This window comes from Episyrphus balteatus, chromosome 1, assembly GCF_945859705.1.
Source record: "Episyrphus balteatus chromosome 1, idEpiBalt1.1, whole genome shotgun sequence".
NCBI lineage: Eukaryota > Metazoa > Arthropoda > Insecta > Diptera > Syrphidae > Episyrphus > Episyrphus balteatus.
Window position 1 is genome coordinate 163,829,025 of NC_079134.1, and position 27,189 is coordinate 163,856,213.

General features: G+C 28.9%; 1 protein-coding gene across 11 annotated transcripts in view; it reads left to right on the top strand.

Moving 5' to 3' along the window:
• LOC129913752 (uncharacterized) overlaps nt 1-27,189 on the top strand; it is a 123,264-nt gene that overhangs the window by 92,298 nt on the left and 3,777 nt on the right. For 5 of the 11 annotated variants that reach the window (XM_055992638.1, XM_055992581.1, XM_055992608.1 and 2 more), the window contains 3 exons: nt 63-208; nt 312-506; nt 10,981-11,007. In XM_055992638.1, the coding sequence (XP_055848613.1) occupies nt 63-208; nt 312-506; nt 10,981-11,007 (368 nt within the window). Of the gene's footprint in view, nt 1-62; nt 209-311; nt 507-10,980; nt 11,008-11,763; nt 12,403-27,189 lie in introns of those variants that run through there. The other 6 variants (XM_055992622.1, XM_055992632.1, XM_055992614.1 and 3 more) reach the window with 2 other exon arrangements.

A 27,189-nucleotide genomic window follows, 5' to 3' on the forward strand; every position in this document is an offset into this window, starting at 1 on the left:
TTTATTTTGTTTTCCTTTCGTCCTTTTTTGTTTTTTATGAAACAAAAACAAAAAATACACAGATTCTCCCAAGACTTCCCATCAGCAGGACTTTAACGGAGCCATGCCACCAAATAAAGCCCTCAATCCGGCCATTTTTATGGATGACATTATATCAACATCGGCGAGCAATTTTACCAACTCAACAACACAGAGGGAGCTTCCACCAGTAAAATATTTATATAAAAAAAAAATTTAATTTAAACAAAAATTAAAATTAATTTTTAATTTTTAATGGTTTTTTTTTCTTTTCTTCTCATTTTTAATAAAAGATTCGCGGCGTCGAAATTGGCATCGTACTCATTGTATTGATGGTGTGGGCTGGAGCTATAGCACTGTTCTTTAATCGTTGGGGTAAAATCAGGATGTTGCTTCCCTATCAGCCAGATTATAAGCATGAACAACTGAAAGTACCGGGGACAGGGGTGTGCGCTGGAGGAGTGTGCACAGGCCAACATTCGCATCAGGTAAATTTATTTGTCCGAGACACATTTATTTCATATAACGCATAAAATATACTCCTACATGTTATATACGAATATAGCCTATATTCTCCTTGATTAATCACTTCATACATCAGGTCATCTTTGTTGGCAATAAAAGCAATTTATATGTTCTTCCACAGACTTGATGTTTCTTGGTGGGATGTATTTTTAGCAAAATTTTTTGTGCCATTTTGTTTTGAAAAGTTTTTGGTTGGAAATTTTTATTTAACCAACAGAAAAACTTGATATATGGAGTGGAATCGAATAATATAAATCTCATTTCATAGAAATTTATTCATAATATTTAAAAACAACAAAAGATTGAATTTAAAAAAAAAAAAACGAGAGAAAGCGAGAGTAAAAAATATTTTTTAATTAAATTTTATCATTTAAAAACAAGCATAATAACAATTCATGTTTATTTAATGGGATATTTTGAAGTAAAATATATTTCCATGCGGTTGTCACAATATTGATACAAATATTTATGCAACTGAATTGTTTTCAGAATTCTAGGAATTTTTGAAAATATTTTTGAATTAATAACATCAAAATGTAATATGCCACAGATTTACCTATATGCTGCTCAAGAAATACATAAATATATTCTTGTTGGTAATTGGGTCATTAGGTTTTGAATCATTATTTTGAGAAGGTATTTATAATTTAATATATTGAAACGTTTTGAGGTAAAAAATTCTGAGGCGAAGGAATTTACTATAAAAAAGTTCGAATTCTAAATTTAAAAAATTAAAGATTTTTCAAATTCTTGATCGGGTTTGAGTTGAAGTGAAATTTCAAAAAACCAGGGGCGTACACTCCCTTGGGGCAAGCGGGGCGGCGCCCCGGGGCCCCCGACCGACCCCAGGGCCCCCACTGGTGACAATACAGAGAAGAAAACTGTTAGCATAAATTGAATTACGAAGTAAATTAAAATGTATTTGAATCACTTCGGATACAATATATATTGATTTAAAAAAAGGTTACCCTAGGGGCCCCAAAAAAATAAACTGCTTTTTTAAAAGAAAAATTATAATTTTATCTTAGGGCCACAAAAAATATTACTTGAAAAATCTTTGCAACCACAAACAATACATTAGGGGCCCCAAATAAGCAAAAAAAGTTTTGTTAATAGCATACCAAATTTCACTTCAAGTCAATACATTAGGGGTCCCAAAAAAGCAAACAACTTCATGCCAGGGGCCCCAAAAGCCTTTACTGAGGGGCGTAAAAATAAATTTAAAAAAATTGTTTTTTTAAATTAAATTACATTTGTTGATGGATTACTAAATATTACTTTAGGAGCCCCAAAAAATATGACTTCGGGGCTCCAAAAAATATTTTATGAAGGGTCCCAAAAAATAATTTTTCAGGAACCCCGTTAGTTGAGAGGCAATCAAATATTAATTTGGGGGCCCAAATGAAAAAAATTAAATATCAATTCAGGGGCCCCAACATAAATACATCAGGGCCCAAAATAAAAACATTATGTTATTGGTGGCACTCCGAATATTACTTCAGAACAGAGGCCGCCCCAATACCTATTAATTCTCGGCTAAAAAAAAAATTATATTATATTTTAGGGCCTCTAAGCACTTAATTTTGAGGTCCCAAAAATAATTTTTCAGGGTCCCCAAAAGAAATAAACTATGTCTGATGATGGAAAATCAAATATGTATTTATTAGTCAGGACATGCATGTCTTTTTTTTTGGTTTTATTTTATTTTTCATGTTATTCATATTCTTGTTTTAATAAAAAAATGCTTGGCTTAATAAACACATAAAAGGCATGCATGTCCTGACTAAACCCCTAGTCCTAGAAAAATGGTTTATACCTTTTTGAAAAGGGTGTTTAATGTAGATAAGAACCTCTTCAAAAAATTTTAAACTAAGGCTATATCTAAAAAAATGTCCTCATAAGTCAACATATACCTTTTTAAAATGAGAAAAAACTTTAACCTTCTTGGGGCGCCATCTAGCGTCAAAATAAATATCTGAAAAAAATAGGGATTTTTTTTTTTATTATTTAGAAACAGTTTTTCGACTTAGGATCTTAATTAAAAAATAACGAAGGCCTTAATGTACATATTACTTCAAAACAGAGGCCCCAAGAACTATCAATTCTAAGCTAAAAAAAAATTATTTTAAGGATCTCTAATTAATTAATTCTTGGCTCAAAAAAAAAATTATATTATATTTTAGGGCCTCTAAGCACTTAATTTTGAGGTCCCAAAAATAATTTTTCAGGGTCCCCAAAAGAAATAAACTATGTCTGATGATGGAAAATCAAATATGTATTTATTAGTCAGGACATGCATGTCTTTTTTTTTGGTTTTATTTTATTTTTCATGTTATTCATATTCTTGTTTTAATAAAAAAATGCTTGGCTTAATAAACACATAAAAGGCATGCATGTCCTGACTAAACCCCTAGTCCTAGAAAAATAGACCAGTGCCAATAATTTTTGAAAATAAAAAAATTATTAGCAGCATATGGGTGGTGGGAAAATTTAGGATAAATGGTATATGAAAGGGGAAAAATAAATTGCCCACAAAAAAATTGGGGGAAAGGGGGTGGGTGGGCGAAAAAGTGGGGTGGGTGTCAAAAATCATGGTTTTTTACGATTTCTGTCAAAACTAGACGTCCTATAGAAAAAACTCAAATACAAAAGTTGTAGGTAGTATAAATGTCTACAACTTTTACTCAAACAATTTTTTTCTATAACCTCAAAAATATTGCAAAAAATGCAAAAATACGATTTTTTGATTTTTTATTTTTATCTTTTACAAAAATTGTTGGATTTTAACAAAACTTGGTTAAAAACTACTTTGTTATGTTTTCTATCTATTAAAAATGTTTTTTGAGCAAAAAGTGAATTTTTGGATTTTTGACGAATTTAATTTGAAAAAATAGCCTATTTTTCAATCAAAAAAGTTACCGAAAAAATTTTTGATTTTTGAAAAGTTTGAAATGAAATTATTTAGATTAAACCCTATTATTTAAGATTGTGTGGAAAAACTATACTTTTGTCTTAGAAAATATTGAGCAAAATTGAAAAAAACAAAAAAACGATTTTTAAGATCGATTTTTCCGTAAATGACAGTGATATTGGCGAGAATAATTTTCCATAGAAACTAAATTATACTTTTCTAATGGCTTTTGACCTTTTTTATTTAATTCTAGCATTAGAATAGCTCTAACGTGAAAAGTTTTTGAGATATTGAATTTTGAACGTCCAAAACACTATTTTTGTGATGTTTTGCATGGTAATATCTCAAAAACGTGATGTGATAGAATTTTTCTGACTTCGGATTCGAGCTCAGCGCACAAAAAACCATTAGAAAAATATACTTTGATTTCTATAAAAAAAAATTTTTTGACTAGTGAATTCCAACAGGGAAGAAAAAATCGAATGACTTATTCGAATTCACTAGTCAAAAAGTTTTTTTTTATAGAAATCAAAGTATATTTTTCTAATGGTTTTTTGTGCGCTGAGCTCGAATCCGAAGTCAGAAAAATTCTATCACATCACGTTTTTGAGATATTACCATGCAAAACATCACAAAAATAGTGTTTTGGACGTTTAAAATTCAATATCTCAAAAACTTTTCACGTTAGAGCTATTCTAATGCTAGAATTAAATAAAAAAGGTCAAAAGCCATTAGAAAAGTATAATTTAGTTTCTATGGAAAATTATTTCTCGCCAATATTACTGTCATTTACGGAAAAATCGATCTTAAAAATCGTTTTTTTTTGTTTTTTTTCAATTTTTCTCAATATTTTCTAAGACAAAAGTATAGTTTTTCCACACAATCTTAAATAATAGGTTTTAATCTTAATAATTTCATTTCAAACTTTTCAAAAATCAAAAATTTTTTCGGTAACTTTTTTGATTGAAAAATAGGCTATTTTTTCAAATTAAATTCGTCAAAAATCCAAAAATTCACTTTTTGCTCAAAAAACATTTTTAATAGATAGAAAACATAACAAAGTAGTTTTTAACCAAGTTTTGTTAAAATCCAACAATTTTTGTAAAAGATAAAAATAAAAAATCAAAAAATCGTATTTTTGCATTTTTTGCAATATTTTTGAGGTTATAGAAAAAAATTGTTTGAGTAAAAGTTGTAGACATTTATACTACCTACAACTTTTGTATTTGAGTTTTTTCTATAGGACGTCTAGTTTTGACAGAAATCGTAAAAAACCATGATTTTTGACACCCACCCCACTTTTTCGCCCACCCACCCCCTTTCCCCCAATTTTTTTGTGGGCAATTTATTTTTCCCCTTTCATATACCATTTATCCTAAATTTTTCCACCACCCTTATGCTGCTAATAATTTGTTCAACTTTTGCCCTCTGAAAACCGGATTGGCACTGGTCTAAAATGGTTTATACCTTTTTGAAAAGGGTGTTTAATGTAGATAAGAACCTCTTCAAAAAATTTTAAACTAAGGCTATATCTAAAAAAATGTCCTCATAAGTCAACATATACCTTTTTAAAATGAGAAAAAACTTTAACCTTCTTGGGGCGCCATCTAGCGTCAAAATAAATATCTGAAAAAAATAGGGATTTTTTTTTTTATTATTTAGAAACAGTTTTTCGACTTAGGATCTTAATTAAAAAATAACGAAGGCCTTAATGTACATATTACTTCAAAACAGAGGCCCCAAGAACTATCAATTCTAAGCTAAAAAAAAATTTATTTTAGGGGTCTCTAAATATTTAATTTTGGGGGCCCCTAGAAGAAGTATTTACTACTTTTATGATAGACATTTTAAGTAAGTATAGCAAAGTGCATGACGAACATATTAAAACATTAAAATAAACATAAAAATAAATTAGCCATACAAAAAAAAAAATGTATGGTGTATACGTACTTTTTTGTGTCTAAGGGGCCCCAAATATCAAAGGGGCCCCAAAATTAGGCTTGCCCCGGGGCCCCGGCTACTCAACGTACGCCACTGCAAAAAACATTTTAAATTTGGAAAACATTGTGTTTGTCTGAAAAACTCAAAAAGACGTATGAACGTAGAGTAATTAAAATCAAACAAATATTCAGGTTCAAGGTTCAACAACCAATTTTCACCCAATTTTCCAAAAAACTGGTGAAATAAAATGTTGTAGAATTTTATTTGAAAATATGAAAAAATTTCGGCGTGATGTATTATGCCGCCGAGGTCCTTCACACTAAACGCTGGCCTTGTTCTTGTTGAGACTTCTTGTAAAACACATAGCTCGCAATTTCTCGTGAAGAGCTTGAGACGGCAACGCCGAACGAAAAAATGCCAAAATGTTAAATATCAGCCTTATTTTATATTACGAAAGAAATTTATGGTGTGGGAACATTATGTATATCCAATTTTTAATTTTTGGAATTCATGTATCATCGGATTGAGACATGTGCCATATTTTTTTTTTTTAATGGGCCATAAATCCCAAATTTAGTTTGAGTGTTTTAAATAAATGTTTAAGATTGACTCTATTTTATAGGAAAATTTCACTAGGAGAAATATTTCCTAAGCTCAAGTTAGCAGGGTTGTACAGTGGAGTAAAAGCAGCCAAACCAAAAATGAAAAAAATTGATCAAGTTGCTAAAATAAACTGAAAAGGCGCTCTAACAACTTTAATTTTTGAAGAATTCTACGTTAAGAGAGTTTGATAAAACAAAATCACGCATATTTTTAAAAAAGTTTGCCACTCTCGTTCCTATTTCCTTTGTTTTCTTTTTTATTTATTTATTTATTTTATTTAAAATTTTTTAAAATATTCTTTTTATTTCTTTAATTTTTTTAAAGAAAAGTAGCTACAAAAAAGTGAAAGTGCAAGTTTTTTCAAAAAAAAATTAGGACATGTGCGCAATTGACTATTTCGGACCTGACAAATGTATTGGCATCATTAGGTTTTTGGATTTATCAGTACGACTTCTAACAAAATTTTTTTCCGATTTTTTTTCAATAATTTTAAGCATTTTGCCCGGTTTTAATTCATTTTTCTTGTTTATATTAGAATTTCTTCTGCTCCAACGTTATTTACTACCAGCTTAAGGAAAATATAAACAATTTCCAGCAATTTGTTTATCAATTTAGCGATTTTTTTTTGTAAAAATTCAAGAAATTTGAATTTATTTTTTTTGCATTGTTATTGTTTTATTATGTTTTAGTGAAGTAACTAAAGCAAATTACAGATCCAATTTTGATAATTTCTGTTCTTATCTTCTATTGGTTAAAAATTGCCGGTGTTGTCGTTTTGTTTTTTGAAAGGTGATTTAGATTATTTATAGAAAAAAGTTATATGGGAGAGTTAACTGAATGATATGTTCTTGTTACAAAATTGACTTTATTGAGAAAATTATTGAAAAAAGTAAAGTTAAATTTTGTCACTTAATTTTTTCACAAAATTCTGAGTTTGAGGACCAATTTTTTTCAAGAACATCTCATTGAACAAAAAATATTACAAAAATAAATAAAAGAAATCATTTATTGTTGTTTAAAGTGTTCAATGTTGACTAACCTGTGTATATTATGTATGTAATTTAATTAGCAATAAAACACGCTAGTGTAACTTCATTCATAGAAAAAATCTATTAATATGGGTTACTTATAATATTGAATAATTCCTGTGAAAGGCAATTTGTTTCCAAGTAATGACGCACAAGTCAATCTAAAGAATCAATGACCTGACAAAAATTAACTGAAATTTCGTTAACTAGCTTCTACATTCATGCCTATTAACTCCCAAAAAAATAATTAAAAATTTATCATAAAAATACTATAAAGTATAACAATTTGAGTCATCATTTTCTTTTTTTTTTTGGAAGACAATCTGACACTAAATTATGCATACAATATTTCGTTAATCGTGGAAAAATTGACATATGTACGTCAGAAAATATAATAACGACCTCAATGTTATTAACAAATCCAAAGAGGATTATAAAAATAAAAAAAATAATATAACAACTCGATGAACACAAAAAAAGTTTTATCAAAAAAAAAAAAAGAAAGAAAACAATGAAGCATGTAAAATGACTATCCCCCACTGAATAAAAATCAAACAGATGTTAACATAGTTAACATGAATTAAATAACCCATTTGGGGAAAATTATTTAATAATTAAATGTAGGTTAAGCACGAATGCTATAAATTTGAATGATTTTAATTTAAATGAAAATGTTTTTTGAAAACAAAACATCTGACAACTGTAATACAAAAGAAAGTACATAATTATTTGTTACAAAAGAAAATACGAACAAAAAGACTACCCAAGTATGAAAAAAAAAATAAATAAACGAAACATGTCAATTCAAAATCATATCATTTAACCCAGCTCATAAAAAGGTTAAATTTTGAAGATTGTCTCTTTAATTTTTAAGATTTAAATTAATTTGTTTAAAAAATTTGTTTATAAGCCAAATTTGGCTTCGTATGCATTAAGGAGTAAGAAATTTTACTAATTTTATTTATTCAGATTATATAAAAAATGCAATTAAAAATATCAAAAGATAAATATTTATCATTTAAAAACAAAATAAAGTAAAATAAATACATTGCATTACAAATGGTTAAGAATTAATTAAAATTTGGCTCATTTTAAGACATGCAACCGAGAAAAGCAATTTGTTTTTGTCCGTTTTAAATATTTCTTCTCGTTCACATTCTTTCCACTGTCGAAGTTAGTCTTGCTCCAACATTTTCACCCACTCCAAGATCTTACAAAAACTAAAAAGTAATAAAATGATTGAAAAATATTATAGGTGAGCCCCCCTCCCCCTAAAATTTTTGTCGTTACGCCGCGCCGCTGGAAATGGGGTTAACATGAGAAAAATGTCTTTAAAGGCAAGGTGCTTCATTTCTGAAGCAAAACATAGCTTCCAAGCAAAATAACAATGTAAAGAAACAAAATTTTCCAACAAAAAAATTTAACAAATTGTGTAGATTTACAACCCCTTAATGCATACGAAGCCAAATATGGCTTCCGTACTTTTTGCCCTCCCAAGACCAGGCCAATAACTTTTTTTCAACAAAAATTGGTTCATAGCATACACAATTAAACAATCGATCAAAAATAAATTTTTAATTCCACTTTACTTTTCAAACAAATGCAGTAATTAACACTTAAAGTATGAATATATTCTACACTTTCGATTTCAATGCACACGACTGATCGACTCACCTGTGTAATTATAAAATACACCTTTATTTTGTGTCGGACACACAACACATGGGTTCTCAGAAACACAAAGAAGAGGATTGTACTTAATCTTTACCATTTTTTTGTGACAGAGAAAAGAAAAGTGCATACAAACAGACAAAACCATATTTGGCTTCGTATGCAGTAGAGGGTTAAACAACTGGAGTTATCCAAAAAAGTTATTCTAGTGTTTCTTGTTTATTTATTCAGCTCTCAAATGCCGTTTTTACTTGCGATATAGGTACTATAGGGCAAGTTTAGGATTCGTAAAAAAAAATCGAACTCGAGATAACAATTTTACATGACATTACGATGATGGAGAATGCCAAAAAAGTGGGTCCGGCAATTCTGTCTGTCTGTCTGTCTGTCTGTCTGTCTGTCTGTCTGTCTGTCTGTCTGTCTGTCTGTCTGTCTGTCTGTCTGTCTGTCTGTCTGTCTGTCTGTCTGTCTGTCTGTCTGTCTGTCTGTCTGTCTGTCTGTCTGTCTGTCTGTCTGTCTGTCTGTCTGTCTGTCTGTCTGTCTGTCTGTCTGTCTGTCTGTCTGTCTGTCTGTCTGTCTGTCTGTCTGTCTGTCTGTCTGTCTGTCTGTCTGTCTGTCTGTCTGTCTGTCTGTCTGTCTGTCTGTCTGTCTGTCTGTCTGTCTGTCTGTCTGTCTGTCTGTCTGTCTGTCTGTCTGTCTGTCTGTCTGTCTGTCTGTCTGTCTGTCTGTCTGTCTGTCTGTCTGTCTGTCTGTCTGTCTGTCTGTCTGTCTGTCTGTCTCTATCTGGAGCTGCAGCCTAAACGAGTGAAGTGATTTTCTTCAAACTTGGTAGTTAGCAGTTTTTGGTGATTCCCTAGAGGGGAAATTGAAATTTTTTTTTTATGACCAAAACTAACGGTACCTGCCATATAACGGAAATAGAAAAGGTAATTTTTTTCAAAAACGGCTCTAACGATTTTGATTAAAATTTTTGTGTGTAGTACTACACATAAGGGCCAACTTTTTAAATAAAAAAAATATTTTTTGTACCGTTATTAACGGTACCTGTCATAGAACGGTTTTTTTCGTTTCTGAATATCTCGTACAAAATTAACCCGATTTAAATGAAAATTTGTATACAAAAGTGTGTAAGTAAAGATAATATTAAAATTTTAGAAAATTTTCAAAAAACGCATTTTTGGTTTTTTAAAAAATATTTCAAAATTTTTTTTTGAAAAATCAATTTTTTGAAAACGGATCAATGAAAAATTTTGAAATTTAGTTTTTATGTGTAAATTAATTATTTCTTCAAAATGGCATACCAACTTTTTTTTGAAAAATGTTAAAAAAATTTTATATATAAAAAATTATTTTTTTAAAAAACGGCTCCTACAATTTTCAAAATTTTTTTTCTAAAAATACCCTTTTATACGAGAAATAAAATGGCATATTTGTTTTTTTTGTTAAGATATTTTAAAACGGAGTTTTATTAATTATAAAAACAGATTTAATTTTTTTATACTACTTATGAAATTTCTTCAAAATATCAAATTTTAAATTTCTTGAATAAAAAGCGTTAACATTATAGTTACTTTAAGCATAAGAGCAAGTACGTGCGACCCCAGTCGTGCAATTTATTTCTATTCAGATTGGTCGTTTATTACTCATGATATAGCCTGAATACTAAGTTTCGTGGGAAAAACAGCGACAACAAACTTTGAAAAATCATACCTCAAAAACCTATCCATAAACATTTTTTTAGATAAGATTTTCGAATTTAAAGGGTTTAAATCTATACGAAAAGTATAATCGCACTTGGTGTCGAAAATTTTTTGTAAACTAGTGTAGTCGCCTATTGGTAGAATGACAAATTCTCTCCGTAAATTTCCCTTACTTTATCTACAAAAAAAAATTAAACTCAGATAGATTCCTTGGCAGCATTTCCGCTTAATATTTGCTTTTTAATCTTCTCAGCTGTTAAAAGATAAATTTCTTTTTGATTGATGAAGTAAAATTAATTACTTTCACACAAAGTTTCAACCCGCTTTCTCTCGTTTTTTTTTTCTTAATAATCTGCTTTATGAATTAAAAAATAAATAAAAAAAAAAAACTTAGGTTTTACCAAAGATCAATCATTTCACATAAAATCATCACATTTTCTACTTTCAAAACTTATTTAAGATAAATTTCCACCAAGTGTTTATTATATAAATGTATACGAAATATAGGCAAAAAAATGTTATAAATTCTATATCTCTATTATATCTTTACATCTTGTTTTTTTTTTACTTTAATTTATTGTAGAATATACACTCTGACATGCTCATACAGGTACATAATCTATTTCCCAGTACGAAATCACGTAGTTTTTATTATTATTTTCTATTTAAAATTTCATTCATTTTATTTGAAAAAAAAAAAAAGAAAAATATATTCAAAATTTCACTTATCAGAAAAAATAAAGTAGATACCACAATGCTTTTATCCAAAAACAATATTATTATTAAATAAATTATATTTATTATCCAATTAAATATTTACCTCAACAATAAATTTTTTTGTTTTTGCAAAATTAAATGGAATTAAATGTTCCTTGTTAGAAAATATTTATATATTGTTATTACACCCCTAACCTACGTTCGATCTAAAGCCGAGTTGACATTGGCTCAGAGATTGACAGATTGGGAATGAATTTTTTTTTAAGTTAGTTGTCACGATTAAAAATGGTATGTGTCAACATAATTATCATATAGATTTGATTCTGCTTGCTTCCGCTTAGTTAATTCGTTAGAAATACCAAAAAATATAAAGAAAAATCCCATTTTTAATGTCATGTCCTTCAAATTATAAATATTTCTTTTACCTCATAAACTTAGATTGTTTTTTAGTTTAAAAAAAAAACCTAGTCTTTAAATTGAAAAAAAAAAGAAAAATTATGATCTCCATCAAACTCATTAATCTATATAGTGCTTGCCGCGTTGTGAAGGCTGTGGTATATTCGATCGGTGCTTTCAATATCCACGCCGAGAATTGGAACGTGACTGTGGCTGTCAGTTTGCGCTCTTGCACAAGGCTGATGTAGAGAGCTAGCAACCAGCACATGGTGATAGTGCCGCCGCTACACACGCTGGCGCTGCTGCAGCACATAGCACCACAAAAAGTAGTAGTGGCACTGTCACAAATGTTGCTGCTAGTCGTAGTAGTGGCCATCATGATGTTGTTGAGGATTCACAACACGATCACCACCATCATCATTCTCAAATCCAATTGCAGCCGGATAGCTCACAACATAGTTTAAAGACAACACAATCAATGCCAAGTAGTCTTAGCCAGAGATATAAACAATCATCAACAATGCAACAGAGGTCTTCGGATGAGCAATTTGACGATTTCGATTTGCTCGATCAGGAGGCCAAACGTCAAATTATATTGAAACGAAGACGATTATTCAGCCAATACAGGCAGTATGAGCAATGGCGTAAAAAACAATTCAGCTATGATAGTTATCATTATCGTCCGTTGGTAAATGCTGCTGCCGCTACTAAGAGACGGCGCTTGTATCGCCGTCAGTACTCTTGTGTTGAACATAGTGAGGGCAGTCGTGATAGTCATGATTCGAAATACTATATTCCGAATGAGGGATCGGTTGTAGGGGCGGCGGCAGCAGCAGCGACAACTACAAAACCATCTAGAAAGGAGATCTACAGCGCTAGCGAATCGAATAGTGTAAGTGTAAACCTGTGCCATCTATGAATCCGCACCAAAATCACGAGCATTGTTAAATATCCACACAAAAGCACACGCACTTTTATATGAATCACAAAATCAATTTCACCTGTATTACCACCAAAGTGTCTCCTTCATATTGTCAGTTGCGTCCTGTCATTTTTCATTCATTTAAAATAGTAGATTTTTTTAAAAGCGAGATCACAGCTCAAGAAACCGAATAAAAAACTAAAACTGTACTCGATAATTTATTGGTTTCGAAACAGCGTAATAGTTAAAAGGTCACTTAAAAAAAGCACTATTTTGAGCATTTTTTCTTAGGTAATATTGTAAATATATAGATCCTAAGTTGGCACTATTTCGTTATTGCTTTTGTTTATAATGCGCATTTTACAGTAAATTAAAAAATAAAAAGTTTTTACAGTGGAAGCCACAAAGTTCCAAAAAGAGTATAAGAAATTCTATCAAACTGCAAACAATTTTTTTTTTATGAAATAAGTTGTCAAAATGTGTCACAATTCTTGGTATTTGGTATGCTTCAACTCTTTCTTAGGAACTTTGTTTAAATTTTCTGTGAAAATATTTTCCTTTTCTAAACTTCTTTTTATAAATACAAGTTAAAATTCAATAAAATACACTTCGCGTCACTTGAATAGAAACAACATTTTTTCTTTAGAAAATAGCGATTGGCGCTTTGGGGAGGTAACTTAGTAGATTTTTGGTTTTGCATTTTCAAAGAGGAAATTTTAACAAACAATGTTGTAAAAACAAAAAACCCAAAACAGAAACCGTATGGCTTCTAGTTTTGTTTTTTGCATTACCTAACAAAAAACAGTGTTTTTTTTTGCGTCACTTGAATAGAAACAAGCTCTTAAATTAGATAAAAATGATGAAAAATCATGGACAACACTAATTTTAGTAAAGCAATATTAATCTTTGACATTATTTGCACATTATAACCAATTATGGGCTTCGAGCTATCAATAGGCACCACAGTAAATGCATAAATAGAATTTAACATTGAAAATGCACTTCTACTGTACACAATCGTGGACCCAATTGGAGAAAGTGATAAAAGTGTTTGGTAACTTCTTACAAATTAAGAAAATGACATTTTCTACAATTTAAGGATTGAATAAGTGAAATAAACTTTTGTTTTTATCCGGAATGCATCTGTTTTGTTTTTATTGCGTTGTTTTTTCTTGAACTATTCTTGTGCAATCTCTAAGACGGTTGATCTTCCACGTTCCTAAACTTGCCAAGATCTTCTACCATTATTTCTTTGTAAAAGTTAGCATCTGTTTTTGAAGCTTGAAGCTTCAATTTTGCCTTTGTGCATCATAAAAACAAAGCGTATTACTATAACACATTTTAGTGCCCTTTATTGGCGATGCGATAAAGGTTATTCTTTTATAAACCAATGAAATAGGGCTAATATTAACGTGGTCCATCTGAGTTTGTATGTTTTCCTTTAAAAACCACTATTTACCTCACTACTTTTCAGTTCGAATGCAACTATAAAATAGTTAACTTTTTTGTAATCTTAGTAGAACGTAAAATGTTGTTATTTTGCATTTTGAGGCTTTTTTAATGTTGTGCACCTTTTATAACTTCCAGGATGGAACAAACCAACACGTTTCCATCGCACTAACACCACGTTTTTGACCGATTTTAGCGGCAAAGTGAAGAAAATTGCAGCTAGTTTTTAAGTTATTTTTTTCTCTGCTCGTGACTTGGGTCTCACCTGTCTTATTTTTTGATTTGATCACTAGTTTACGATATTTTAAAAATTATCTCATCCAAATTTGGCAAATTTTCCAATATCTTTCGCGATTTTGCATAGTGCAGGTGCATTTCCAATGTTAGATGCTATTTATGGATTTTCTGTGGGGCCTATTGGTAGCTCGTAGCCCATAATTGGTTATAATGTGCAAATAATGTCAAAGCTTAATATTGCTTTACTAAAATTAGTGTTGTCCATGATTTTTCATCATTTTTATCTAATTTAAGAGCTTGTTTCTATTCAAGTGACGCAAAAAAAACACTGTTTTTTGTGAGGTAATGCGAAAAAACACAACTAGAAGCCATACGGTTTCTGTTTTGGGTTTTTTGTTTTTACAACATTGTTTGTTAAAAGTTCCTCTTTGAAAATGCAAAACCAAAAATCTACTAAGTTACCTCACCAAAGCGCCAATCGCTATTTTCTAAAGAAAAAATGTTGTTTCTATTCAAGTGACGCGAAGTGTATAAGAAAATACCCTTTGACATTATGAAATATTCAGCAAATTTAAATTATTTTTTGAAGGTAAGTTTGGTATACATACATAGTTTCAAGGATTAATAAAATTTTATTTCAACGAATTTAATTTCCAATTCACCATAATCTGAAGAAGATATTACATTCTAAAGGATTAGAGTATTTCGTATTAATAATTTCCATTGTGCTATAAGCTAAAACTTCAAATAGTAATAATAATAATTTCAAACTAAAGATATATGATGCGTTAAATGGACATTCCATTTTTATGAACAATCTTAAATTTATGATGCATATAAAGAAAGCGGGGATGATGGTCATAAAAAAGAAGATAAGAAATCCTCAACATTAATACCATCTTATGAGGAATCCCATAAAAATTCTTTGGTAATTGTCTAGATTTTTTAACATTTGCTTTATTTGTCTATGAAGCTCAAACAAAATAATGTAATAAGAAAAACCATGAGTTGATAGATAATTAAAATATCATTGCGATGAAATTTAACGATGAAGTGTTAATTCTTTTCATAAAGAAAGGTATGATTTGAATGAATTGGTAATCTTTACTTAAATTTCACAGTAGATTTGTTTTTATTTCAAGTTAGTTGAAGTATCTCATTAATAAAATGAGCGGCTTATTAACTTTACTTATTGGGTTTCAGAACTGTTCCGTTTAAACTCTGCTAAAATGAAAATGAACTTTATTTCATTATAAAGAATTGTCTCCTTTAAATTAAGTGTACGTCTAAGAATTAAATAGTTTCTCATTTATTGTATGTACAGGTACACGCTTATTGAAGTTTAAAGATTAAACAAAAATTTAAGGATGTTCACCTTAATGTAAAAGGATTCTTTTCTTTCAATTAATTTCAAATTGCACATTTAAACGTCACAGAGGTGGAGGTAGAAGTTTTCAAACGAAAAGACCGAAACTTGGATTCCTTCTTGGCTTCAGCTGGAATACAAAAAATATTTTTTGGACCTTTATTACGGGACTTGTCAGAGAGCTTTTATCTTGATTTTTGGCTTTCTCCAAAATGACTTAACCGATTCAAAAATTCCATACAAAGCGTCTTAATAGCTGTAGTAATAAAATGTCATATTTCAAAAATTGTATTTGAAAAACCAATGTTTTGAAAACGGATCTGTAAATTTCTTTTTGAAATAGCATATCGTAAAACGGTTTTTTTTACTCCTTTTTTTAAACAATAAAATGCTATTCGTTGCAAAGTATGTACGCAGCTTAACCAAATAAATTCTTACCTGTGCTAAAATATTTGGATTGTTTTAAATCATTTGTAACTCACATTAAACTATCCAGGTAATTTAACTTGCTCCAAAAGAGTTTTTTGACTTTGGAGACTTAGAAAAAAAAGTTAGTTTCGCTTCAGCAGCTTACTAGACTTAAAAAAAAAAAACCTGGGGACAAAATAACGGTTCCTACAATATTTTTAAAACAATCAGAAAAATCGTTGAACTAAACTAAATATATAATTAAACTAAGTATATTCCATACGAATCCTTCTCATCGAAATTGGATGAGCGTACTTAAACCCATTACATATTTTGGAATTTTCAAAATCTCAATTATACTACATAGACATTTTTTAGGTATACGTTATAATACAGTTTTTCAATTGCGACACAAATCTATATGAATGTACATTTGTACCAATGCACGTTTACCTATATCTAACGTATCCATAGATTTTGTATTAAAGAAGCAATAAAGTACTTAATCAGACAAATTAAACCAATTCATTTGAACAAATTAATTGTTCTTTCCTAAAAATTCAAGAAATATAAGTCAATCATACCTTTACTCTCAATTGTTGTAAATCAATATTAAAAATATTACCTTTATTATTCAATTGAATAATTTTAAAGCACATCGAATGCCAAAAACATTTTACCAACCACATGATGCATAAAACATTCCGTTTTGAAACTAAACATTTAGATATATAACATTTTCAAAGGAATGAAAATTTATTTGATGATATTTTATAAATAATGGTATTTGTATATGTAGATTTGGCAAAAATATAAATTGAATAAATTGAAATAACTTCAAAACTAATTACACAGATCATTTATTATTTATTACTTTACAATAAATTAAATGAATTTTGCTAACCAATATGCATTTTGTGAGGACTAGCTTAATTATGTGGAAATAACCTTAAAACTTTTTGTTTTATTTAAAAGGATTTTTTCCAATATAATTAAATATTAGTTTTTAAAAAAATAAATAAATATCAAAAATGTACAAATTAGTTAAATTATTCTCAAAGCATTTTAAAAGTTTTATAAAATGCCTGTCAGGGTTTGAACTTTGAATTTTTAAATATTAATTCAAAAACTATTAAACAACATTCTGACTTTATTTGCTTGTGTCAACCTTATAACTTAACCAAATATTTTTTTCTAAATGAAACATATAGATAGGTAATACGAAAGTTAAAGTCTGAATAAGTTAAAAATCGAAAAAATAATTGAAATTCCATATCCCAATAAATCATTATCATCAATAAATTTATGATATTCTATATTAAATGAACACAAAAACCAAAACCAAATTTATAACCGAAAAACCCACAAAGTATAACCATCTCCAAAACCGCTTGTTGTAAATTCTTTCAAAATGTTGAGACTAGGATTTCTACAGAGCAATGGTCTTTACTTTCTGTGACCGGAAAGGAATCTATAAAGATTGTAATTAATGAAATGTAACCAGAAAATGGGTATATCATTGGATGAGCTCAACATGAATATCGTACACGTAGAGTAGACATGCCTTACATTTTTAGCTATACTATGTAGTGTAGATACCTATGTACAGTACTCAGTAGACCTTATAAAATAAAAAAAATATATCTTTCGCAACAGAAACAGATTTTATTGAGGCATTAAAAAGTCACATATACAATAACCAATGTCCCACATTTCCAAACGAAAAATCATAAAATGCACATCAGTGTATAGTTGAGCTGAAATAGTAAACTAATAAAAAGTTAATAGTTCCAAATTTGTAAATACAAGAATTTTGGGGAGTTTTCCAAACCCATGATTATTTAATGATAACTTGAGGGAGTACATTTTATAATTTTGTTTTCATTTTTCAAAATGGTACATTGCATATATGACTATTTAATACCTCAATACAAATACATCTTGCCTCATGCGTCCAGTTTTTCATGTTGCGGTAGATAAATTTTTCAAAATTTTTGGTTGACTGAGTAGAAATAATCAACTGTTTACATAGAAGTTCGTTTTCATGGGTAAAAAGAAATTCATATTTGTTCATATCTATCAAAAATAACATCGGTATATGCATAGTATAGTTAATCCTTGATATACAATCTATTTTCTGGTTGCATTTCATTTTGATTAAAATCTTAGATTCCTTTCGGATCAAAGAAAACCAAATCCAATGTCCTGCAGGAAAATTAAAAATTTTTCATTCCAGCTTTTATTAACAGTTTGTGGGATGTTCTGTTTTCGGTTTGGTTTTGTGTTCATTTTATGTAGAAAATCTTAGTTCGTCATTTTGAGGATTTATTGGAAAATATTACTCCAATTAATTTAAAATTTTTAACTCTCCGTTGATGTTTTTTCCTGAAGACTTGTTAATATTTAATAACTACAGAAGTTGTTATTTAAGTTATATTTATTTTTTAAAAGAAGATGAGAATAAATTCACCCAGTTGTAAATTTTGAATAACTATTTGAAAAAAATATATGTCTGTTTATTATCAACTAATCCTCTTTCAAAACTACAACAAAATAATTTTATTCCATATCCAAATTAACTAGTTAGTTTCGGTTGACATCGCAATTTATTTAATTTTATTTTAAAAGTAATTAATAATGAACGAGATTTAATTACACAGTTTTGAATAAAGTTACTTGAATGTATTCAATTTTTTTTTTCAATAAATCTACATACAAAAAACACAGTTGATGTATGTAAACATCAAATAAAGTTTCAATTCTCTATAAATGTATTTAATTGCTTTATTCAAAAGCGAAACATTTTATGCGTCATGTGGTTCATAAATGTTTTTGGCATAAAGGTTATATTTTAATTAGAGATTTACCTGCTACCTTTGAGGATGATAGGTACGATTAGTTTAAATGAATTACATGAATTTTGGGAAAGAAGAATTTATTTAATCTAAACGAGTACGTGTGCCGCGTGCCAAATTTGCACCCGCGCACGACAAAAATAAAAAAAATAACAATTTTTAAAAAAGTGGGTGCAAAAAAGTCTCTTTATAATGGTGAAAATTATTTTATTTTTTAACGGCTCCTACAATTTTCAATAAAAAAAACTCCAAAACTCCTTGTTACACAAGGAATCTAATTCCATACTTTATTTAGAGATTGAAGCTATTTAAAAAAGGTGTTTAAGAATGCCCAATACAGAGTATTTAATAAACTAATCGAGATGGTCACTGTGGTGTATACGTAACATTTTTCCTATGAAATATTTCAACAATAATACAACAATACTTTTGCTGACCCAATTTCTATTTACATAAATTTTTAGAAATATGATAAATGCATGTAGTTCAAAATTTTATTCATGAAGCTTAGATTTTTTTTGAGTTTTGAGACATTAACTTCCTGATTCCTGATTAGGTATTTGAAAAATTGCAACTTAATTAAAATCTTTTTGAGTTCTTGCCGATGAAAATGCGTTTTTAATAGTTAAAGTTAATACTGGTTCTAAAAAAATCTCCATTATCGTAATGTCATGTCTAATTGTTTGACTTCAATTTTTTTTTTTTTTTCGTATAAAGCAATCGTAAAAGTAGAAAGTTTTTCCAAAACATTTTTCTTCTAAACTTTATTTGCTTCGTGTTTGTTTCTACTTTTGTTTTGTTCTTTATGTTCAAAGTTAGTTTGAGAAAAGATTGGAAATTTGTCCTGGAAATTCCTTTTAAGTAAATCATCAACAGGAGTCTCCACAAAGTTTTCCCTCGTTCTGTATTATAACAAATAGTGAACACTGAACAGTATATCGATTTTTAAATTCAAAGACAAATGATTTAGTTTAATATTAAAAATGAACACGTTCTTATAGCTGAATTAATAATAGAGTAATAAGTTTTTGTGGATTTGCAGGGAATAAAGACTTTTATGATAAAAAAATCCCTGGCGTTATTAAAATCGTAAACTCCATTATTCACAAAAGTTCAATATTTTTTTTTTCTAAAACAAAACAAAAAATAAAATACAAAAAAAAACATTGAGTATCATCTTGATTTTTATGATCAATTTCTATTTTTATTCATATAAATAGACACAATAAAAATGCAGAGTGCAATGCACGTTGTTGGATAGCAGATATAGCAACTCTAATGGTTGTGATTTATCCTCGTTATGGATGTTTTCGAAAGGTCACTAAAAATTTATTGCGCAGTTGGTGTACACGAATATGTTGTGATTTTTCTATTCTCTTATTTTTTGTGTACATATAACTTCTGATTTTATGTGAAAAGTTTTAAAGTTCATGTCGATATGTTGCAAGAGATAATTTATATATTTTGAGAGATTTAACTTCCTCATGATGGCAAAAAATAATGTTATTAACTTATCTATTGGATTTTTTATTATTATTATTATGAAGTGTGTTAAAGATTAGATTTTCAAAATGCAATTTTATGACTATGATGTAATTATTATTAAGTTTACTTTTATGACTTTTTGTGGAGGAGTCTAATCATATTAGTTTATGGGACATAATACCATACAATACAGATGTAGAATGAGAAATGATATTCTTTATTGAATTAATTTACCCAATTTCCACTACCATTCCCTCTTATAGAGCTATGTATAAGCTTCTTTAAAGAAGAAATCGTTTATTTAATGAGGGTTAACACAGATGGAACCAAAAGAACCATCTGGTAAGGACTAAGGAAATTGAACTTCTTAACAGCAACCATAAAGAGACATTAATTTTCTTAATATCGTCGATAAGATTTTAAACAAAGTCTAAGTTTAAAGACTTTAAGAAATTTGATGACAATCTTATTGTTCCTTAAAAATGGGACCTAAAAGGGATTGAAAATTTGTCATCGGAATGAGAAAGCATTAAGGAAAGTCTAACAATATGTTATTTATGTTTTGGGCAGTTAAAATTGAGTGTAACCTTTTTTGAAAGGATACAAAAGTATGTATACATTCTTTTTTAACCTATCCTGTTTAAACACCAAAACAAAAAATTCCTTAAAATAAGTATTTAAATTTTTGTCTAGGAAATAAATCAATACAAAAATTCAACAAGTCCAATTAAATAAGAATTTATGTCATGATTTATTTCATAAACAGACACCATTTATACAAAATTTGTGTGATTCAAAACTATAAAGGTTAGCTTTCAATTCAACCAGTGAAATATATAACATTTTATTCCATTTAAACATCCATCCCACACGCGATATTTGGAATTCCTACATTTTTGGCAATCTTTTGCATGCCACTCATCAAATTTTGTGGAATTCACAATATAATTGCGGTTTCATGAAATTCTTCAAAAAGGTAAATTGTGTTCAAATTATTTAAATAATAAATACCACATAACTCAACAATGCAAATGGCAACTAAAATTCAATAAATCAAGAATTAAGAAAAATTAAAAATTTATTGGTTTGCTACTCACTTCCACACAATAAAATGTGATGAAGGTTTACTTTTTTTTGGGGCCTACCACAAGTCTATCATCAGATGTAAATTAAGGTTGTTGATTTGGGGTAGCTAAAAAATTTTTTTATGGATGGTACCGGTAACTGCGTCATTATGAAATAAAAATGTGTTGGAGACAATTTTCATTATGAAACAAAAAATTAAAACAAAAACAAAATTTTTTAATTAGTAATTACACATTCAAATATTTGCATTTTCGTTTATATAAAAAAGAATAGAATTTAAGAAGAACATGAATATATGCAAATAAAATGTAAACATTTCAGAAGCCTGACAAAAACAACGTTCCATTTAGTTTGTGAATACGCACATTCAGAGATAACCCAAAAAATAATTACCTTCGAGGGAAGCCTTTATTTATTTTGAAGGGAGGAACAGGAATAGGTTTCAATAAGAATAGTCATTCATACATGAAAAAGGCAATGGGTTTTCTTAAGGATGGCTGTTTCGTTTTGGACTTTGTTCCTTAAATCTTTAAAATTAATGCATATTATAAACCCTTTAAAAGTTCAAAGTTTTTTTTATCGGATAGGTATCAATATTAATTAAAAACTAACAAATCGGATGTGTATATGTAATCTTGATGTGATGTTTATATGGTTATTTATGTATTCATATAATACCTCAATATAAAAGAAAAAAAGAAAGTTTATTAAAACTATAACCGAGATGGGTCACTGTGGCGTATACGTAACATTTTTTGTCCTCTGACAATTTTTCACATTTTTATTGATGAACTCAGCTAATTTATACTTTATGTCAATTGGTTGACACTCCGAGATTAAATATCCCAGACTTATATTAACAAACAACAGCAAAACTGCTTGAAACAGAGTAAGATTTGTTGACGCAGAGCGAAGAACTTGTTACGATCGAAAGTTTACAAGAAATTATTTTTTTTTTAATTTCTGCAAAATCGCAGGTACTGCACGCAAAACAAGAATTTGTGCAACAAGTTCAAAACAAGGCCTTTTCACACCTCAAAATTGATTCCCCCGTGGTCAAAATTTGTTTCCGCTTCGCGTTTCTGTTGTGAAATTTGAGTAGATTCTCATTGAGCAAATTTTTTTCTGCTTCGTTTTCAACCAATTATGCAAGAAGGGTTTAAACGTTTTTATACTAGGGTTTGTGGGCTATAGGTCTTTTCTTGAGTTAGTTTTATTTCAATCAGTCGACCTATAGCCCACAAACCCTAGTATAATTCATTTTACTAAAAAGGTCACATAAGAAGGAATATTTGATACGTTTTTGATCATTAAGATATCTTCAAATCACGCGAACTGAAAACTATGAGACGCATGTAATTAGTTAATTTGTACCAGTTGACACGATCCAAGACATAGCTATGTTTCAGAAACTTACAATAGAAATATATTATATTTTCCCAGATCGAATTGGAAAAAGCTTTTCTTTATGCCATGAAAATGGTTTATAAATTTCTGACTATTTGAAACAACTTTCTTAGGTGAAAAATTAACTAACTTATAATTTTCATTCAAAATTGCATACGTTAGTAGTACTGAAGGTACTACCCATTTCAGCAAAACGCAGCTTTTTTCCAAATTTCACATGCAATACAAACATAAAGTAAAATCATTCTCCAAAATGACAAGAAATAAATCACCAAATTGAAGGTGAAGTTATTTCCCAATTAAAAGTGTAATAAATTCTCACTCGGGGCGGGAATTTATTCCACTTTAAAAAGTTTAACATATTGCCACATGGGGTGGAATAAATTCCCATGTGGAGCAGATTCCCGTGGAATTATTTCCCTGCACCAAGAAGAACAGCTATCTTGAAGAAAATCGCGAAGATTAACCAAAAGGTTTTTCACCATATTCAATGAACAATTTTGAAGAAAAAATTATTAAATAAATCCCTCTAACTCGAATTTACCTCTAACTCGAACCGATTTTTGAGTCCCGTGAAAGTTCGACTTAGAGGGAGTTGACTGTATTTATTTCCACCTATGAATAGTTACATGCATGATTTTCTTTAAATATGGTAATCTGGCTGACGGTTGTTGACATGTTAGGGTCAATGTGGGTAAATGTAAACAATTTGATGTCTTTTTTTTCTTTCGACTTTAGATTTTTATATCTATTCACGGAACAACTTGAATGGTATCTTCAAATGCAAATATGAAATGATGGCAATTCTTCTTTATAAATATAAACAAATATTTCCCAAATTGTTTACATTGCTGTCAAAAATGGCATGTTTACAAATACCCCACCATGTTTGTGTTTTTTTACAAATTCGGGGTAAATGTAAACGGTGCTTTAAAATTTAGAATTTTCTCTTTATCATATGGATAACAACTTGAAAAACGTTCAAGAAGGTATTTGACAAAAACTTTTTCAAATTCCAATAAAAGTTTTTGTTTTCTTCCTTTGATTCTTTATATAGGCGCCCAATATGCATCCTGAGCAGCTCTGAACGTCATATTTTTTGTTTTTTTACGTCAAAGACCGGTTTTGCATCATCATCCACTGAAAATGATGGTGTTGGCTACTTTAAAATGTGACTCCGCGGCACTTTAGCAATAGTAATTGACTTAAAATACGTTATTTTTATTAAAACCAATAATTTATATTTACCCCCAGAATACGTTGTTTACATTTACCCATTATTAAAAATATTCTGGGGTAAATGTAAACACATGCAAATCGACATAAATGTCCTGTATCACATGTATGTATCACATAGAATCTACATCAAAATTAAAAACAAAAAAGTATTTGCAAATTATACTGACTTAATTGAATCTGCAAAAATATTTAATTTTTCTGAAAGACTAACGACTTGTATGGCACTTTAAAAAATTATCTTTCACGGAAAACACGCTCGTCGAATGAATTCTCTCTTGACAGCAATGAGCTTGACGTATAAGTTAAAGGATACATGCGTCCGCGATTTGTACTTATGTATGCATCAAAGAGATTTAACTTAAGCTTGTTATGAGCCATGTTTTCATTTACCCCTGCTTACATTTACCCACATTGACCCTATATAATTTGCAAAAAAAAAACATAAAAATCTAGCACTTACAAAATCTGATATAATTCATGTTTTTATTTGGGCATGAGGGTTAGCCCAAATTTATTCATTCTCCATTATATAAAGTCGCCATTAAAAATGAGAAATCCGTCAAATCACATAGGTACAAATTTCAAAATTTCACGTTTTAAATGGCGACTTTGAATTTAATAAATATTAAATAAATCGGGCCTAAAACCATTGAACTAAGTTGTTTTAAAAATCAATTCAATATTTTGTTGACTTGAGTTCAAACACCAACAGAAATTAATTTTAGTGGAGGAATTTTTCTTTCTTTCCAATGAATTCAGTATTAACTCTCTTTTCCAAAAAAAAGTGACCATTTTCTCACTAATTTTTTTTTACTTGAAATAACATTCTTTTAAGCCCAACTTTATATTTGACATATTGACATTATTTATTTTAATATGAGCAAGACCTATTCGTAAACCTAATTTCCTGCTTTAAATTTAATGTTAAAAAATTAATTTTCATAACATTCTTTATCCGAAGACTTGACTGAAACTTTAATAATAAAATTTAAAGAAACCAATACTTTCCCCATAGAGTGCAAAAAATCTCTCAATTTTATATCCATATTAAAAACAATTATTATTATTTGCAAAAGTTTTGTTTGTTCTTTGCTTACAACACAAGTTGCACGCACTCAAAAAAGGCAAAAGTCTTTTTAAGGAGGATATATCGTGTGTTTTATCCATTTGATATATAACCTTCTGGAAATTAATCATAAAAATCTTCTTTCGAATATAAAAATCTTTTTTATTACATTATGTTGGCAATATAATATTTTTTTTTATTGATGGTTATCAAAAAGTTTTCTCGTGACAGCAAATTACAAAACGAAAATTTATGACACCCCCAGGTACAGTAGTAGGTGGTAGATTATATTAAAAACCTTTTCTTGGAAAAAATAAAAAGTCAAGTATTTCAAGGAAAAATTTCTATTTTTACCATAAAATAACCCATTTTAAACAATTTTTGAATTTCATTGCAAACAGTTTTTATCTTTAAAACACAAAATACTTTTGGGGTTTTTTTTAAATCTGCAATCAGAAGATCCTCTCAATTATTTACAGATAAGGATTTTTATGGTCTACTTGACATGGTCCCTACTTAAAAATTGAGCTGTAAAACTACTCAAGTACCCTCTCCAAGCTGCCTCTATACCACATTACCTTACGAAATAATTTTAAATTTCAGCAAGCTATATCGACATTGAATCAAAAGAGGAAAAAGGAAACAAAGACATCAAATACCCTCATAAAATAATGGAGAACCCTCAGAACAACACAAATCTCCTTCGACTTCCCTACACCATCACTCTCTATTCAACACGAATTCTCTTTCAATGTTTGCTTTTGTTTTTTTTTCCTGTTTAAGGATATTACCTATTTTTTTTTCATGTAAATTCTTATCGTGCTGTAGACCAAAAATGCTTGTGCTTAATTTTATTGCAGATTTTTTTTTTAATAAGCACCAAAAAATAGCTTCGCAATTATTTTAACGAAGGCAAGACCCAAGTTTTGTTTAGTGGATTTGTTGTCACAAAAATAAATACAAAATTTTTTAAGGTAAACTCTTTGTCAAGCTTTAATCAGCACTGTCGATTATTGCACAAAAATAAGTTATGAGCAGTTATGAGGATGGTAAAGTGACGGGAAATTATGAATTAAGCTTTGAGTTAAACGAAGATAATAAAGCCTTATTTATGAGTTTTGAAAGCCTTCATAATGTTTGCCATTATGGTGACGTTTACATAAACAAACACCACTGCTTTATTAAATGGCATCAATATAATGTTGAATTCACATGATATACTATTTGCTTTATTTTAACCATTTTTAATATAGCTGTCATAATAGTGCTGTATGACAAAAAAAGGATACAAATTCGAAAAAAAAATAGTTATTAAGGTTTATTAAAGCGCATAAGTTGTATAAAGATGTGATTTTACTTTATCTAATCGGCCTGACAGACGGATTTCCGAGACCCACTTTTTCGCATTCATATAGGTACTAATTTCTTTTTTTTCTGCGGACAACCGTTTCTCCACAATTTTGCATCAAACACAATTTTCTTCGTTTTTTAAGTTGTTTTTTACACTTTCATATCATTTAAGACAAAAAACACGTTAATGAGTATTAATTTTTTGTGCTTTTTATTAAAGCCCAGTTTCATAAAAAAAAAGTTTTATTTCATAAAAAAGGCTACTGAAAGTAATTAAAAGAAATAAACAATCTCAGTGAATTTAAAAAAAAATTATTTTTAAATACAAAATTAATTTAAATGAATTAAAACTTTTTCTGAGGTTTATCTATTTGTCCTTTTCTTAACCGAATTAGCTCAGAAAAAGTTTTTAATTCATTTAAATTAATTTTGTATTTAAAAATTATTTTTTTTTTAATTCACTCAGTTTGTTTATTTTTTTTTTTAATTACTTTCAGTAGCCTTTTTTATGAAATAAAACTTATTTTTTTTATGAAAATAAATTGGGCTTTAATAAAAAGCACAAAAAATTAATACTCATTAACGTATTTTTTTGACTTAAATGATATGAAAGTGTAAAAAACAACTTAAAAACGAAGAAAATTGTGTTTGATGCAAAATTGTGGAGAAACGGTTGTCCGCAGAAAAAAAAAGTTTTGAGACAAACTAAAACTGTTATAAATTCTTGATTGGTTGTAAAAAAAACTTTCAAATCAAACGTAGTTTGGCAAATATAAAGCCAGATAAGGGAAAAGAAAACAAAAATCATA